At 39.6% G+C, this 15,541-nt stretch overlaps 1 protein-coding gene across 1 annotated transcript; it reads right to left on the bottom strand.

Annotated features, from left to right (window-relative positions):
• Positions 1–2,925: 2,925 nt before the first annotated feature.
• On the bottom strand, positions 2,926–14,430 carry LOC122179062 (astacin-like metalloendopeptidase). The gene is made up of 11 exons (XM_042869699.1): positions 14,354–14,430; positions 14,169–14,193; positions 13,433–13,570; positions 12,069–12,186; positions 11,388–11,566; positions 8,671–8,752; positions 7,560–7,687; positions 5,809–5,924; positions 5,196–5,421; positions 3,937–4,055; positions 2,926–3,391 (listed from the first exon to the last, which is right to left on the bottom strand). Exons 1-11 carry the CDS (start codon positions 14,420–14,422, stop codon positions 3,161–3,163), a joined length of 1,431 nt encoding a protein of 476 aa, XP_042725633.1. The 5' UTR covers positions 14,423–14,430; the 3' UTR covers positions 2,926–3,160.
• Between the last annotated feature and the right edge of the window lie 1,111 nt (positions 14,431–15,541).

Below are 15,541 nucleotides of genomic sequence, written 5' to 3'. Positions count from 1 at the left end.
TCAAAGGCCCTGACTCACCTCCCAGATAGGAACCAGGACAGTCCCAGAGCAGGTGAGATTGGGATACTTGGGCACAAACACTCCTCTCATCTTTTCCACATGCACAGGCTGATGGAAATGGCTGTATTTGAGCACAGATCTATTGTGTAACAACTGCTTGTGTTATAAGGTTTGTACATACACATGAATATGTGTGTATATATGTATTCATTACAGCTGCTACTCTATTTTTTTAAAGATTAAATCCTTACGTGTTGGTTTTATAAGCTGTATGTAGTACGTGATGAACTTTGATTAGAACCTCTCAAAATCAGTGCTGATATTTGAATCCTAAACCTTTGGCCATGATGTCCCTGGTGTCTATTGTTTGGTGAATATTAATTCATGTATCTCAGAAACTGAACATTAATAGTAAGCTTCTACCTCATTATTACACATGGGCAATGCCCATACTGAGCTGATAATTGTCTTTTAGATGCACATCCTCTTCTGCTATGCAGTTGAGCATACCTAAGCTCGTAGCAGGTGTCTGAATTGTATAAATCCTCCATTTAAGATTCACAGCTAATGGTGGGTGAAAACGAACGATAGTATCAGAAGAATGTTTTGTATGTTGTGTTTCCCTGTTTGGCAGGCTGCAAATTTACAGCAAAATGACAAAATTAACTGAAGTCTGCTGGCAGGAATTCAAAAAACAGTTGGAGAAACATTGAAGCTTTTGATATCTGCAGAAGGGAGTGGCAGATAGTCTGGAGCGTTTGTGGAAGCTCCTGTAAATCTGAATGTTCATTAAGGAAAGCAGTTAACAATGACTCCTAACATAACTGATGAAATGTGGAAATCTTAGACTTCAGACAGAAAAGCCCTTCCTATGAAAGAGGGAACTTATGAATAATGTATTTCAGAATATGCATTCCTCAATGCAGCCTACATCAGTACTTTTGAATTCATACTTTCAAAACAAATGAGAGTGGAATTTTTATAGCCAGGCTGCCTGCCCCTTAGGGCTTATGACTTGCCTGCAAGAAAGGCTTGCCTACAAAAAAAGCACCCTGCTCATGCCACATTCCCACATCTGAGATTGCTACTTAATACTATATTCCTAGGGACTAGTTGCAAGACTAGAATTCCTATATGCAGTAAATTACTGTTTCATGAATTGTTCATGCTTCTCTTTTGAATTTATGAATGTTAAAAATCTGGACCTAGGAAGCCTGATAGTAGAGCCCCACATTAGGCCATGAAAAGAAAATCTGAAATAGTACTGAAGTTACCATCAAAGCTGCCAGCATTGCATATTTAAACTAGGGATCCATGCAAGTTTGCACTGGGGATTATTACTTTAGTTCCTCCTTGAAAGTCAGACCCAGAGAGAATTGGCATTCGTACAGTTTGATGTTTAGGTTAAGATATCAGAATTGCCTTCTCCCCTCTTCCGTGAACACACACAATCTGTATTCCAGGTTTGTACAGAGAACATAAATCCAGCAGGATATGAGGTTGAACTGGAAGACATACATTTGTACATACATACATGCCATGCAAAACATTACTGTCTCTGAGGTTGGGTTCCTCTAGCTCTCCTTAGCTCTTTGTGATCAGCAGTTCAGTTCATGATGGGATCATACTTTTAAAAACTTTGGAGGGAAGATCATGGAGTTTCCATCCTGAATGAGACCCAAAGTACTTAGGCACCCAGAGCCATGTTTGATGAGTTTTGCCTGTTGCAGCTTGTTAAAAACAGCACCAGTTTTTGGCAGACTAGTTCCTTCCGGCTATAGCACAGGTGCAGCCCTCAGGTACTGCATCCAAATTACCTGCCACGCTGAAAAGGGAGAATATACTGTATTCTACTATATCAGCATTTCTCCATGCAGAAACACAGTAAGAAAAAAGCATTTTATTAGTAACATAAGGAGATAGTACCAAACAGGTACTGTCCCAGGCTTATGCTACAGCCACCCAAGTGTCTCTTCCTTGCTTGATTTCCTCAATAGTTTGCATAGCCAGATCAGCTCATAAGAGCTACAAGTATTTGTTGTCGGCTTTACATGCAGTTTCCTACCACAGTGCAGCCAGGCTCTAGACCTTTATGCCCACAGCACATCAGATATTATTCTGAGGGTAAAGACTATCCAGTGCTTAAAAAGCAAAATATTACAGATCTTTAAAAAAGGAAAAAGAGAAATCTCCATAATTCAGGATTTTCTTAGCTGCCTTCCTGGCACTGGGAAATCGAACTGGCATTCTCTATGTGCTTTTCTTCACAAAGATATAGTTGCTGCAAGAAAATTTATTTCATTTTATCCCATTCCAGCTTGGCAGTGGCATTTAACTCTTAACATACCAAGTAAAAGTAAACTGTTATCTGTCCAGAGTAGTGATTTTTTTCTCTTCTTCCGGCTTATAAGAGATAGGAGATGCTGCTCTGAAGTCAAGATACTTCACACCTAATATGATATTCTCCAAAGTTATTGGCTCTATTTCTATTCAGAGAGCTTTCCGTTATGTTTTCAGGCCTCATTTTGAGGAAAGCAAAACAAAACAAAACAAAACAAAAAACAAACACAGTAATATCCCAATGGAAGATTTCAATACGTGACTCAGGCCATGGCTTACTTACAAAGTGGCAGCAATAGGTACTTCCTTCCTTTCCTTCTCTCTCACTGTCTGTTCCTGCCATTAAGTTTCTTCAGCCAAGTCTGTTCCCTGCTCTGTTTCTGGTTATGAAAGTAATGCAGTTATTTGAGTTGAAATGCTGCACAGGAATGTTAACATGCATCTTCAATGTGAAGTGGTCATTTCCAGGCTAACCACTGTGCCTGTACCTACTGTATAAACAGGCTAGGCTTCAAAGCATAAACAAATGTCTGAAGGTTTTTCTGTATGAATACTGGAATGCAGATTAGGGTTACATGGAATTGTCAGCACACAGGCTCTGGAATACAAGTTGCTCCATAGCCGTATTCCGAATTTTTCATGGGTGGTTTCTACTGCTATGGGTAACTGAGAATCTACTTACATAGTTTGTTTTTCTACTGCATCTCGCCGTGCAATACCAGCAATGGAATTACTATAACAAAAGCTTAGAGCCTCAGAAGCAGTGGCTAGTTGCTCCCATACTTTCATCCTGCATTTTCTAGTCCCCGTCTGTGTAGTGTTACCTATGAAATGTATAGCTCAACTTGAATCCAGCCAACTCCCAAACTGTGTCACTGTGAAATTCAACCAGCACAAAATTTGCAGTGGAAGTGAAGTCTGCAACCTTCTTTGTCCCACAGAAAGGGCCAGCTGCTGGTGATGTAGGTCGGCTTCCATCGTGTATGAGCAAATAGTCATAGATGCATCTGTCATTATCTTCCAGCTCAAAGAATAACATTTTAAGAGATACCTGAAGGAATCACAAGAAAAGTACAGTTTCTGAATTATATCCTGTTCTCTTAGCTTTTGTATTTAACGAATGCTAATTGTTTAAATCCTTTATGTACAGGCCCTGTTTTCATTCTGTATTCGTCCTACATCCTGGCCTTATATTGTAATATAAATCATTAGCAAATTGTTTGCTTAGTTCATGAGCATTCAGTCTGAAAGGAGAAGCAAGAGATAAGATCAATTTTGTACACTTCAAATTTCTTTCTCAAGAAGCACAAAAACAACACCTGTGCAATATTTCAGTTTTCTAGTGGGAGCTCTTACCTAGGGATTATTATGAGCAAAGCCTGCAAAGTACAAGCCGAACTCATAAAAGTTTCACATACAGGTGTTAAGATTTTCTCTTGATGATCACCTCAAATACCAAGAGCCAGCATAAGGTCTTAAACTGAATTTACGTGTTCAGATTTCCACTCTGCCATTACAGCTGTTATGTTACAAAACAAAACAAATTGATTCCATTAGGGAACATCGCTGCAAACAGTGGAAGAATCAGTTCTTTACCTTATATCCTACTGGAGAGCTGATGACCCAGAAGCATGCCCGGTTTTTGGGGTATTTATTGGGGTAGTTTGGGGAGGTGATGATTCCACTGGAGTCTGTGAAAGTACCTCCACAATTCACTGAGTAGTAGAAAAAAAAAAAAAAGAAGAATGGTATATTAACAAGTATTTTGACAGTAGAAAGAAGCTTGCTTGTACTCTTCTGTATTCTTTCTTCAAGCCAGGAAAGGATGTGCTATGAAGAAAATATATCAGCAATAGATTTTCACTGCTTAGCATTTTTATCAGCTGCTGTACTGAAGGCACTGAAAACTTGGCTGCTAAAAAAACCTTTGGAGGACGGAACAGATGAATCTAAAGCTACATTTGCCATATGTGTTACCATGTTAACATAGCATTCTAAAGGAACTACCTTACAGCTCTTTCAGAGAAGAATTAGGTTAAGTATTTGAGACTGCATTACTGAGCTAGATCTAGTGTCATCTAGAAATTACTCCATCAAGCCTAATGCAGAAAAACAAGGATACATTTTTAAGACATCAACTTACATTTTTTAAGGATTGCAGCTTAAGCTGAAATATGACAATAGCCACTTATTTGTTCGCTGCCTTCTAAGCTGAAATAAGACAATAGCCACTTATTTGTTCGCTGCCTTCTAACTGAAAGCATGTTGCAGCACAACAGAATTGTCTCCAGCAGTGCACAACGCATTTTGTATGCTTATAAAACAGACACTCCCGAAGTGAATACAGTAAGCACTGAGTTTCATGCAGCATAGCAGAACTGTTTAATTCAGAAAGCGTAAGCTACCCAAGGTTATTCTCTCCTGTTGCATAAAATGCACTAAAACCTTTAATAACATATGAACCAAATCTTTGCTTTGCTTCTCTCTGGCATGATTTCTCTTGGCATTTTGCAGTCTTTTCTTCTTTGCTTGCACTTTTCACGTTAGTCACAGTCATTGCATTGTTCTTATTTACATAAATTTTGCTAAAGATGTGAAGATGCCCAGCAGAGGCTCTGAGAAGAATGTTACTCAGTTACTCAGAATTACTAGTGTGAGACCCATGCAGCCTCCTGTTTTGCCCACTGCTAACCTTCAGCGTCATCATTTGCTCATCCTACTGTGTTAGTAATACCTATGGAGGTGCAAAGACTAACAGATAAACCTGCCCTGGATTATAAGTTCAAAAATGTTCAGTTCTCCCATATAAATACAACTAATACTGTACTCCGAGCTCTTTTAAGGAGTGTTCATACCCCTGCTGTAGGAGGCTCTGAATCCTGTGGCTGTAACAGTCTCGTCACTTGCAAACTCTACCAGCATTGTTGATCCTGAAGCAACGATGGAAGGCAGCGGCCCCTGCCCACAGTATTTGTCCAGCAAGACAGGAGAGTTCTTGCTGTTTCCACTGTAAACTTTTACATAGTCAGATGAACAGTCTGAGGAAGTTTGGAGATCAAAAGCCTCAAACTGCAGGAAAATCTTGAGAAACAAAAAACACATTGGATTTACTGCTATACACGGGAAAAGATTCAAATTACCTCACTGTTATGAAGCAAACTAGGAACTTCCATTCGTTTTACTATCCATGTGTCACTGCAATTTTATTGCCTGTATAATAGGAGCATAGAATTTCACCTGCCATTGCTGCTACTGTGCCCAATAACTGATATTTGGTTATTGCTTATCCTCAAAAAAACACGCAACCTTAACTGGATAAAGAAGTTATATAGTAACGTCTTATGGTATTATCAGAAGTGTTATGAAAATTGTCGAGACTTTCTTATTCACTATATAACAGAATAAATGTCATCATGATAAAACAATGTGGTGTAGCCCTGCTGCTCTGGTTCAAACATTAAAAATTACCTTATTCCGACGGATGCGGATCAACCACAGGCAGTTGCTGTTGTTTGGGTATGGGGAAGGGTAATTGACGGAGGAGAACGAGCCTTTGGTTTTTGGCAATACAGAGCTACAGTAATCTGAAGGGAAGAACCAAACAGTGCTGAAGAGAATAAAATCACACTAATCTTCCAGAAATTCCAGACTATTCTCTCCAACCATTATGATCAGTCAAGCTTGTAAAAAAATTATGCCTACAATTGTGTTGATGTTCCTGGTGTAAAAAATATTCAAAACCATCAGCAAACTCAATTACTTATGAAGGTACTTTGCTGCTTCATCTACTCATTTTATTATATTTAAACAGTAGGGCTCCACCCACTTATTTCAGTTTCCTGAAAAAGATCTGGATCTTTCATTAACTTGCTTAACCTTGATCAATAGCAGTTTCATTGATAGTAGTACATAAATTCCCGTGAGCAAATGTATGTGCATTCTTAGGTGTATGCAAAATAAAGCTTAGAACAGATTCTATCAAAACAAAGAAAGAGATAGGCACTGGGGAAAAACTAACACAGCACTGAAGTCAGGTTATAAAATTAGTGATTGGCATACAATGCTTGATCTCATGTATATTACATCTTTCTCTCACTCCCTGCTTTCACCAAGAGAACTGGACTTTTTGTCCTTTTTTATTTCTGCCAGGGTCTATGTGTTTTTGGTGTTTTGTTTTTCTTAAACCTTGTCCTGCTTCCCAAATGTACAAATCTAATTAGGTAATTACATAATAATGCTACTGGAGTGTGATTCACTCCCAGCTTTGCTATCAAGAACACTGTTAAGTACTTTTTGTAGTTATTTTGTAGTTGAGATTATGACAGATGCAATTAAACTGAAAACATGTCTTATTTGCAGTTCAACTGCACAGTCATTGCTGAGAGGTGCTCCTCTGTACCTACATCCTCAAGTGAAGACATGCTGATTCCTTTTGATTACTGATGACCATTTGACTTAAGTACTTACACAATTCAAAGCAGAATTTGGCACTAACTGTAGTCATGTTTCTTAGTTTTTTGGTGGAAACTAATTGAGTAACATCTCTGAAAAGTCAAATACTATATAGATCAATTAGCCTATGTGCTGGGAGTCAGCACAAAAAATGCACGTGGCTGGAGCAAGTCTGGGATTTTACTTACACTCGTTTGTGTCTCTCAGCTGGAGAGTTCCTGCTTTGGAGAAATGTTCAGTATTTCTAGACATTCAGATACCACAGCAATGAGTAAGAAGTCGATGTGGGCAAGGAAGTAGATAACTGAACAAAAAGCCAAGGGAATTCCTCTCACAGATGTTCTATTAAGCCTAAGTGATACCCATACAGCCCTGCAGTCATTTTTTAACTGAAAGAAATCAGAAACCCACTGGTGCTACTGCAGAATAAACTAAACTTGAATTATGGCTCTGGATTGTTCATATGCTTTCCAACCTTCAGAACTTTCCTAAAATAAGGAATTCACAGAAGTACTACCGTGGTTTCTAGTGGATTTTGCTTATGTCAAAAGGCAGGGAATAGGTCAGCATAACTCAATGATAGCATATTACTGAAAGCAAAGTGTCCTTCCCAAGAAGACTGCAGCTTGGCACAGGGACAGTTCTGTTCCACATACGTAGCAGCCCTCTTGTAGGGCTGGGGAGAGATGGGCAGTGGGCTGAGTTCCTCTGGGGATGTCTGACAGTGGTTACAATAAGTATTGAGCTGGCTATCTTACTGCACTTACTGCACTTGTAGAGCTTGTTGATTTTAGCTACATCCAAGTTACTCAGCCCTTCTCTCTGCCCAATGGGCACCAAAGGGTTAGGAACCGGTACAATAGTTGGTTTCCCAGGAGTGCTGGAGAAATCATACCTGTAGAAATAAGGAAGTCATATTTCTAAATCATTTCTATTAAATATGAACTTGATCATACTCGTGTGACTCACAATTTTTATTGCACTGTATTGTTTAGAAGTTGTTTCTTGCTAACAGAAGTAAAGGAGGTGGTACATGATACAAACTTGTATGTTATGAACCAAAACACAACTATGATAGTCCTGGATAAATACTTTTCATGAGACAGCATACATCTTAATGATGGAAAAAAATCCATCTTTCTTCTCTCTGCACCCAAATAGTGTTGTCTAAAATTATCGTAGTACTAACTGGTATCTGCCCAGCATGGACTTCCAAACTGTTTTATTTCAGTGTCCCAGTCTTTGAAACATAGCCATGTGTATGGGAACTGCTGAGTCACGGCCTGAACCTCTGATTGATCACCTGAGGTGAGCCTTGAGTCAGCCAGAGGAGCACAGCTGAAGGCAATTCACCTGTGCTGCTGGAAGGGGTGGAGCCTGGCTGCACCTCTCCTACACCTATTTAAGAGCTGGCTACCAGAGGGGAAGGATCTCTTCTGGAGATCACCTCTTTTGGTATCTTCTGGTGAGCTCAACCCAAGGGTAAGCTCTTCTACTTATTCTCTTTTTGTGATTGTTGTCTGCTTTGCCTTACTCTCTTGATTATATTGCAATTATAACATCTTGATATCTATTGATTATACACAATTATATTGTGACTATAACATCTTGGTTATACACCATGTCAAAGGCCTCTCGTAAGAGAGGTGACCGTAGTGACAGAAAACATTATCCTGTGCTTTTTTCTTCTATCGATATCAATTTTGTTTTTCAAGAATACTGCTGACAAAGCACACTTACTCTTCTTACATCCATTAACTCGATTGTAAGTGAACAGCAAAAAAAAAACCAAAAACCAAAACATCATTCCCTGCACAGAACAATTTCTTCTCCCTAGATCTGAGTGGATCCTATGAAAGCACGCATTGGAAAACTCACGCGCCATAGTGCATCACAGAAGAGTAGTCATAGGGAAGGCCCAGATTTTTGGAGTTCACTTTTCCAAAGTTCCCTTGTTCTCCTGCAAGGCAGAAGAACAACCGTTCATTTAGAGCAGTATTACTGCTATCAGACACCACCCGCTGTTGACACTGTCATAATCCTAATAGAAGTAAATTACTATACAGATCGTGAAGTCACACTTGGATCTTCCAAAACAACCAAAACTTTCTGATGTCCATGGGAGCTTTTTTCCACTGAATTTAGCAGGTTTCAGAATATAAACTGAGGAAAACAAGAAAAAAATTCAATGTAATCCATGAATCTAATTCCATTCTTCAAGGAGATGTATTCATCTCTCCACCTTCATTTACGAATATATTTTAGTAGGTTATATTGGACATTAGAAGCATCCAGCTTATGTCCCAAGAGCTATGTCCATACCTTAACAGAGAATGCTGTCTGGCTACCTAGATCAAGTCAGAGGTGTGTATGACCGACCCACCAAGCTGTCTTGCTGAGCCTTTCCACTGTGCAAAGTAATACAGGGATATAAGACCTCAAGAGAAAGGTACTAGGTTTACCTATTACTCACACTTAAGTTATCAACCATATTCTGGCTTTGCCTCTGATCAAATCCATCAGCAATGGCTGCAGCCAAATATTATAGCTTACTTTAAGTATGGGCACTCAGTAGAATCTGTTAGAAATAATCTGTCCAAATACAGCTACTGGTAATGCTTCCCTCAAGGTAGCTGCTGTGTACCTCCCCATTTTATCTGTTTAGCCTTAGAAAACTCCTGTTAGAAAGTATCATATTGATAAAGGAGTGGGGCCCACAGACAGACTAGGATTCACATCCCCTAGCATTCGTTCTCTGAGGCACAGCTGGAGGGAGTTTGATCCTGTTCTAATACGGGTGCACCCATTTCTCTCTATTGCCTGGAGAGCCTGTGAATTGCATCCTGGTCCTCTTGTCTGTAAGAGGTGAGCAGGGTCAGAGCAGAGCTCTGACTCTGACTCTGAATGCAGTCAGCATTGCCTCGAGGCTAATTTCCTGACCACTGAGCACTCCTTCTTAGTTCGACATCTGTACCTCTGTTATTGTAACTAAGGGTTTGTAAACAACAAGCCATCTGGACAAGAATTCAACACTGGGAACTCATCAGAAGATCATCCTGACTATCTGACTCTTGAGTTCATGCAATTTGGCTGGCAATCTTGCAGTCAGAGTCAGCCTCTTCCCATAATAGCCATCTGTGTTGGTCCCAGAGAGGGCTAAGAAATACAAAGAGAAAGTCCTGAACTATACAGAGTTTGAGGATAAACATTATTTTGGAACTTTTTGTAGCTCAAGAACTCAAAGCTCAAACTGGTTCTCATTAGCATTGGCGTTCCCTGCTCAATTACATTTTTATCTCAGTTCCTCTTATCTGCTATACTGACTTAAGAAAGTATCATCAGTAACTTCACAGCTTCTTTTGAGATGATGACCAGAGAAGAGCACATTTCAAATGCGGTGAAATGTTTAAGCATGTGGCTACTGTTTGGCATGTAGATACTTAGCTGAACTCCTTCATTAAAGAAAGGGGTAGCAGTAGCCTGGTTGGACAACAGGCCAACAAACTATGCTGCCCTGTAATGTGCTGGGGAGCTAAGGGTCGCACATACAGGAGAGCTAAGACCTGCACAGGCATGGGGACTTAACCCATTGTATCCACTAAAAAAAACAAAAACCAACAACAAATATCTGCCAGAATCTAAGTACAGTGACTCAGAAGGCTGAAAAGGACGCTCCGAGTACAGTTTTGTTCCCAAGAAGTTTGGGAAAAGCAAGCAGAGTTTCAAGTAGCTAAGTGGACAGTAAATGATCAGGCTGTATACTGTCAAAACAAAGGATCTGGATAGCTTCCAATGTAAATTGAGGGGGTAAAAACAAACCCCAAACATCCATAGTTACGAAGTCCTGGCAAGGGAAAAGCAGATTATGTGCAAGAACTGGGAGCCTACGGAATGTCTTGAGGTCTATTTCTGTACCACTAAAGTCAGGAGGATCTCTACCATCAGCCCTGTTAGCCACATAGTTTTGTTGGTTTTTATAAACAGATGATGTGCACTAACAGCCTTCATAAACACAGATAGCTTTTCAGTTCATTTCCCCTGCACGTCCTTGCCTTTTCCCCCCTTTCCCTTGTGTTGCATAGTCTAGTCTTCCTTCCATTTTCCCTCATCAGCTCAGTCTATAGACAAGGAGCTCAGAAATATCCTTTAAGAAATCCTGTTAATGAAACATCATGATGTAATTGGCTGATATATTCCACTGTTTTACCATCCTTGTTTCCAGAAGTGGTTTCCTAATGTGACCTCAATTCAAGTGATTGTAACTGGTTGCTGCTTGTGCTGCCCACGATAGAAAGCAGATGATTCTTTTTGCAGCATTTCATGATCCTTATGATCTTGGTATTGTAGAATACCAAGTAGAAGACAAGTCTGGGCTCAGCATAGCAATCTCAACAAGCATGTAGAACTACTTTTAGGTTGCATTTGCCACAGAGTAACAAACTCACACTGAACAAGAAATCCCACCACAGTCCGCGCATCTCCACAGCTATTCAGCCAGGTGTTGCTGCTGCTGCTGGTATGCACAGCTGTTCTCAGAAGAAACATTCAACTATACCTCAAAGCATTTGTTTTCTTTGAACACCGAGTGGGCTTACCTGCCGTAATGTGTTCCCACATAATTTTGACAAACTTGTCCCGATCGCTCCGTGCCTGTTCGTGGATGAAACCCAGCGCGTGGTTCATTTCGTGCTGAATCGCTCCTTTATCCATACAGCCATTTTTCACCAGGCCTACTGCTTGACGTCCTCCAATTTTTCCAAAGTAAGACCAGCAGCTAAGAAAAGTCAATTTTAACAAAAACGGTTATGTTCAGCAAATACAAAGAAATACATATACTGAACATGCCACCATGGGCCTCCAGATACGCAGCCCCAAAGAGAACACACACAGTCGCTGGTGTGAGATATCCTGTCTACTTGAAAGCTACCAAAGAAATTGCAGAGGGAGAAATTGCTCTTGTAAAACAGGCGTAGCAAACTTAGGTGAAGCAGTTCAAGTAGGTAAGCAAAAAACCTGAAAGAATTTTCGCAACAACTAAGGAAAAAAAATAATTTTGGATTATAACCCAATATCTTTAATGAAGTCCACTCATCTTTTCCTGTAGCCTGTTGAATGATATAACTACCAGTATATCTAAAGAAAAATGAAAAATTGCACCTGCTTTCTACATCTTGACTCCTAAGATAAAAAGGGAAATTACTTAAAATCTGACCAAAATAGAAAAGAAACTGAAAGACATTTTGTATACTTCCAGACACAGGAGACAAGGAGCTTACCTCTGCCCGCGTTCAACGTATACATAGTCTGTTTCTGTAGTGCGATTGACAAACTTGACACAGGTCAATGTGGAGACCTCTTGAAGAGCATCAGCAATCCAAGACCTCTCTGCCAACGCTAGGATGAGAAAGGGGCCAGAAGTCTTGGTTAGCTATTTAAAAATAAGGTTCACCGATAGGATGCATTCCTCTAGATCTCTACAACACTCTTTACCTTTTTATCCTACAAATGTAATGAAGAAAGGCACAGAGCCTTCAGAGATCAAGTTGATCAGATTTTGAAGGAATATGTAATAATTATAACTAGCCCATACGCATTCTGCAGGAGAAGGCTGATGAAAAGCAAAAGACTGGCAGAATGTTAAAAAATTGAACAGTTTAAGATGCAAATAATTGGATTGAAACATCCCAAATGAACTGTCTGACCCGAATGAAGTATGGAAAAAGCAGCTTGTTTATCAGAGGTAATGAATGTCTGCCACACACCCCTTGAAACCATTTGAGACAGCCAGTGTTAGGAAGCTCTGACACTCAGTGTTTCTGTTCAAGTACCAAATATAGATTGTTTATCTGCTTTTGAACATTTTCGCCTATTTTGGCTTCCTCAATTATGAGTCATCTGCAGTTACCTTTCATATCAATTTCCTCATCTTTAAAGTTTGGAGAGAGCAAGGCAGAAAGAATAACCCTTACCTAACCACTTAGACTTAGGTATGTTCTAGAAACACATGAGCAGAGTAGCAATTAAGACTGGGCTCTCTTCAGCAAAACCAGTAACACAAACCAGTAGCACAAAGGTTTCCTTTTCTCGGGAGTAGGAATTGGGTCCAGCCTGACATCAGGGAGGCCTCCACAGGGGAGAGGTGGAGGACTCACAAAGCCCATAAGAAGCCTTCTGGAACAAATTTTCCAGATGAAGACATTGGCCCTGCAGCCTTTTCCACTAGACAGATCATTTATGACATATTTGAAAGAAAGTCAGTGTTAAAATAATTGCTTCTAGTGGTAATTATGACAAATACTTTCCTAACGTGGACAAATTACATATCTTTTTCTTCTGTACTTGCTGAACATCAAAATGCATAGTAGCTAGCAGAAATGGACTATTATTTGCAATTAAAATTAACTGGTATTTTTTTATATAACAAGCACTGCTTGAGTAACCACATTTTAGTGCTTATGCCTAGAATGTTTGGAGTCTTAGCCAAAGTACCGTAGGGCCAAGGGATTAGCAGAAGAGACATGTTGATAAGTTCTCATTCAGATTCAGAGTCCATCTGATGCATGGCACAATGCCATAAAATATTAGAACAGGGACTAAAGGTTCAATGCTAGCTTTACAGTGTCCATTTGTATACACTTACAGAAATCAGAGGAGATGTTAACTGGAACTTTGACTAGTCCATCCTGTGACTTGGGCCATAAACAGCTCTCGCAGTTAATTGCACTGCGTTGTCCTCTTCTCAGGAGAATGTCTCCTTCATGCACAGCTATTTTACTGTCTGGCAGATGAAGGAAATGAACATTCAAGGCACTGAGACATCAAAGAGAAGTGCAAAAGGAAGATGAGAGGCATACACTAACCAAAATTTTATACCTTCCGAAATTTTTTCCATTGAAGTTTATTTCCCAAAAAGGTGACAAAAGATAAGTGAATTCAGTTTAAGTGAGTCTAGTATACATAGACTGGTCAGGCTTACCTTTCCTTGCCATATATTTATCACAAACTGTAGCTACTGGTTATTATGTCAAAAATGTACAATAGTTTTGGATACAACAGAGAGGGAAGTGACTTCCATCACACAGGGAAGAAATCAAAGTCAAACGTATACTCATTTTTGAGGGCACATGTGGAAAAGAACATTCAAAATAACAATTACTCTGTAGTTCTTCTAAATTTCTTTATTGTGACAGCATAAATAATCAAATCATAATCAAACTGAATGGACTTTAAAACACATCTGAGTTTTGTGAATTATTTTCTACAGATATAGTAAACATTTTCAAGAAGAAAAATGTAAGAGACATAGAGAATGAAGTATAGAGAAGGAACCCCCCAAGAACTGCAGTAATTTATAGAATAGTTGCAATCAAACTCACCTAAGTCATTGTTTCTTGTAGCTATCTGAAAAAAAAAAATTACATTTTTTACATATACTTATCTCAACAGCAGAAAAATTACATTGTGTAGAATCACAGCATTTTATAAATAATTTTAACATAGAGCAACAGAGCAGCACAGCAAAGGCAATATGAAGTCTCAGCATCAAGGAGCAGCAACACACCTGGACAGGTTTACTTAGAACAAAGCTATAGAGAAATGCAAATTGAGTTGGCAGAAGAAGGCACTTCATCTTCAAGTTTCTGAGATGATCTCTGCTCTGCAGCTCAGTTCTCAAGGCCGTGACTAGCTTACTTGGGACAAGCTTTATGGGAAATCTGCCTTTAACAAGTGCAACAGACTTAGATAACGAGTAGTAGTTTCACAAAACAAACAAGCTGCAGGACCTCAAGAGAATTGTCAGACTCTTACTTCTTATTTATCTTCAGAGAAAACAGAGGAAGTGGAGCAATAGGAAAGAAAATCCAGCAACCTTGAAGTGACTCATCTTTAAGAACCCATGAACTGCTGCAAATTCCCTCACTGCTGACCTAGGGACAGGATATCTGGTAGTAGTCTGTTTACAGCAAAACTCAATGTCAAGGAACTCTTTGATCCATCTGTACTGACTACCTGTCCTAGAAACAGCTTTGCACGCTGCCAGGAGCCACCCTGTTCTGCAGAGCCCAGCTCTCAGCCAGAGCAATGGAAATGTGCTGGAGACAGAAGTTGATTGCTGTGTCATTGTTCTCCCCCCTACCCCCGTTGCCCTATTATGCAATATCACATCATCACTGGTGGTGATTGTGTCTTTTATAAAACCATGAGCTCCCTGAGTTTTGGCTTCCTGTTTCTGGGATGCCCTTCCTCATTTGATGTCCATGAGTAGAAACAAGCCTGAAGAGATGCACAGCACTGAATCCTAGAAAACCTACACTGTTAGAGCAAGCTGTGCAATGGAGATGTTTGCACTGAGGCCATGTGACAACAGTTACAGGCTTGCTCTAAGTTTCAGCCTCTGTGCAAATATCCAATGCTAGAGAAAAGCCTAAGGATTTGCTGCATTAGATCTTCAGGAAGCAAACAAGAAAAATGTATGAATTTTGTTTCTGCAGAGAATTTCAAGAAATCTACAGGGTTCACAGCAGGAATTGGTGGAGAGAACCTTCTAAGTATTTCACTATGAAGGTTTTAACTGATATTAAAGTTTTGCTCGGAATGTTTTCATTTTACCACGCTGATTTTTAATTCCTAAACTTTCTAACGTATTGTACACTTCTGTGACATCCAGAATTCATTTAGTTAGTTTTCTTGTAGATTATACTCCCATAGCATGTATAAAGGACTCTTTTTGCCCTTGGCTGACAATAGG

Source organism: Lagopus leucura, unplaced genomic scaffold, assembly GCF_019238085.1.
Source record: "Lagopus leucura isolate 7727_CA_CO unplaced genomic scaffold, USGS_WTPT01 Super-Scaffold_1, whole genome shotgun sequence".
NCBI classification, from domain to species: domain Eukaryota; kingdom Metazoa; phylum Chordata; class Aves; order Galliformes; family Phasianidae; genus Lagopus; species Lagopus leucura.
Note: the sequence above shows the minus strand (reverse complement) of the source record. Positions and strands in the feature narration are given on the sequence as shown.

Excerpts from the sequence above, each read along its gene's own strand:
- LOC122179062 (XM_042869699.1), bottom strand. The coding sequence starts at position 14,422 with ATGAAGTGCCTTCTTCTGCCAACTCAATTTGCATTTCTCTATAGCTTT. Across the intron at positions 12,187-13,432 it reads TAACATCTCCTCTGATTTCT|CGTTGGCAGAGAGGTCTTGG; the intron begins GTAAGTGTATAC and ends TTCTCATCCTAG. Across the intron at positions 8,753-11,387 it reads GTGGGAACACATTACGGCAG|GAGAACAAGGGAACTTTGGA; the intron begins GTAAGCCCACTC and ends TCTGCCTTGCAG.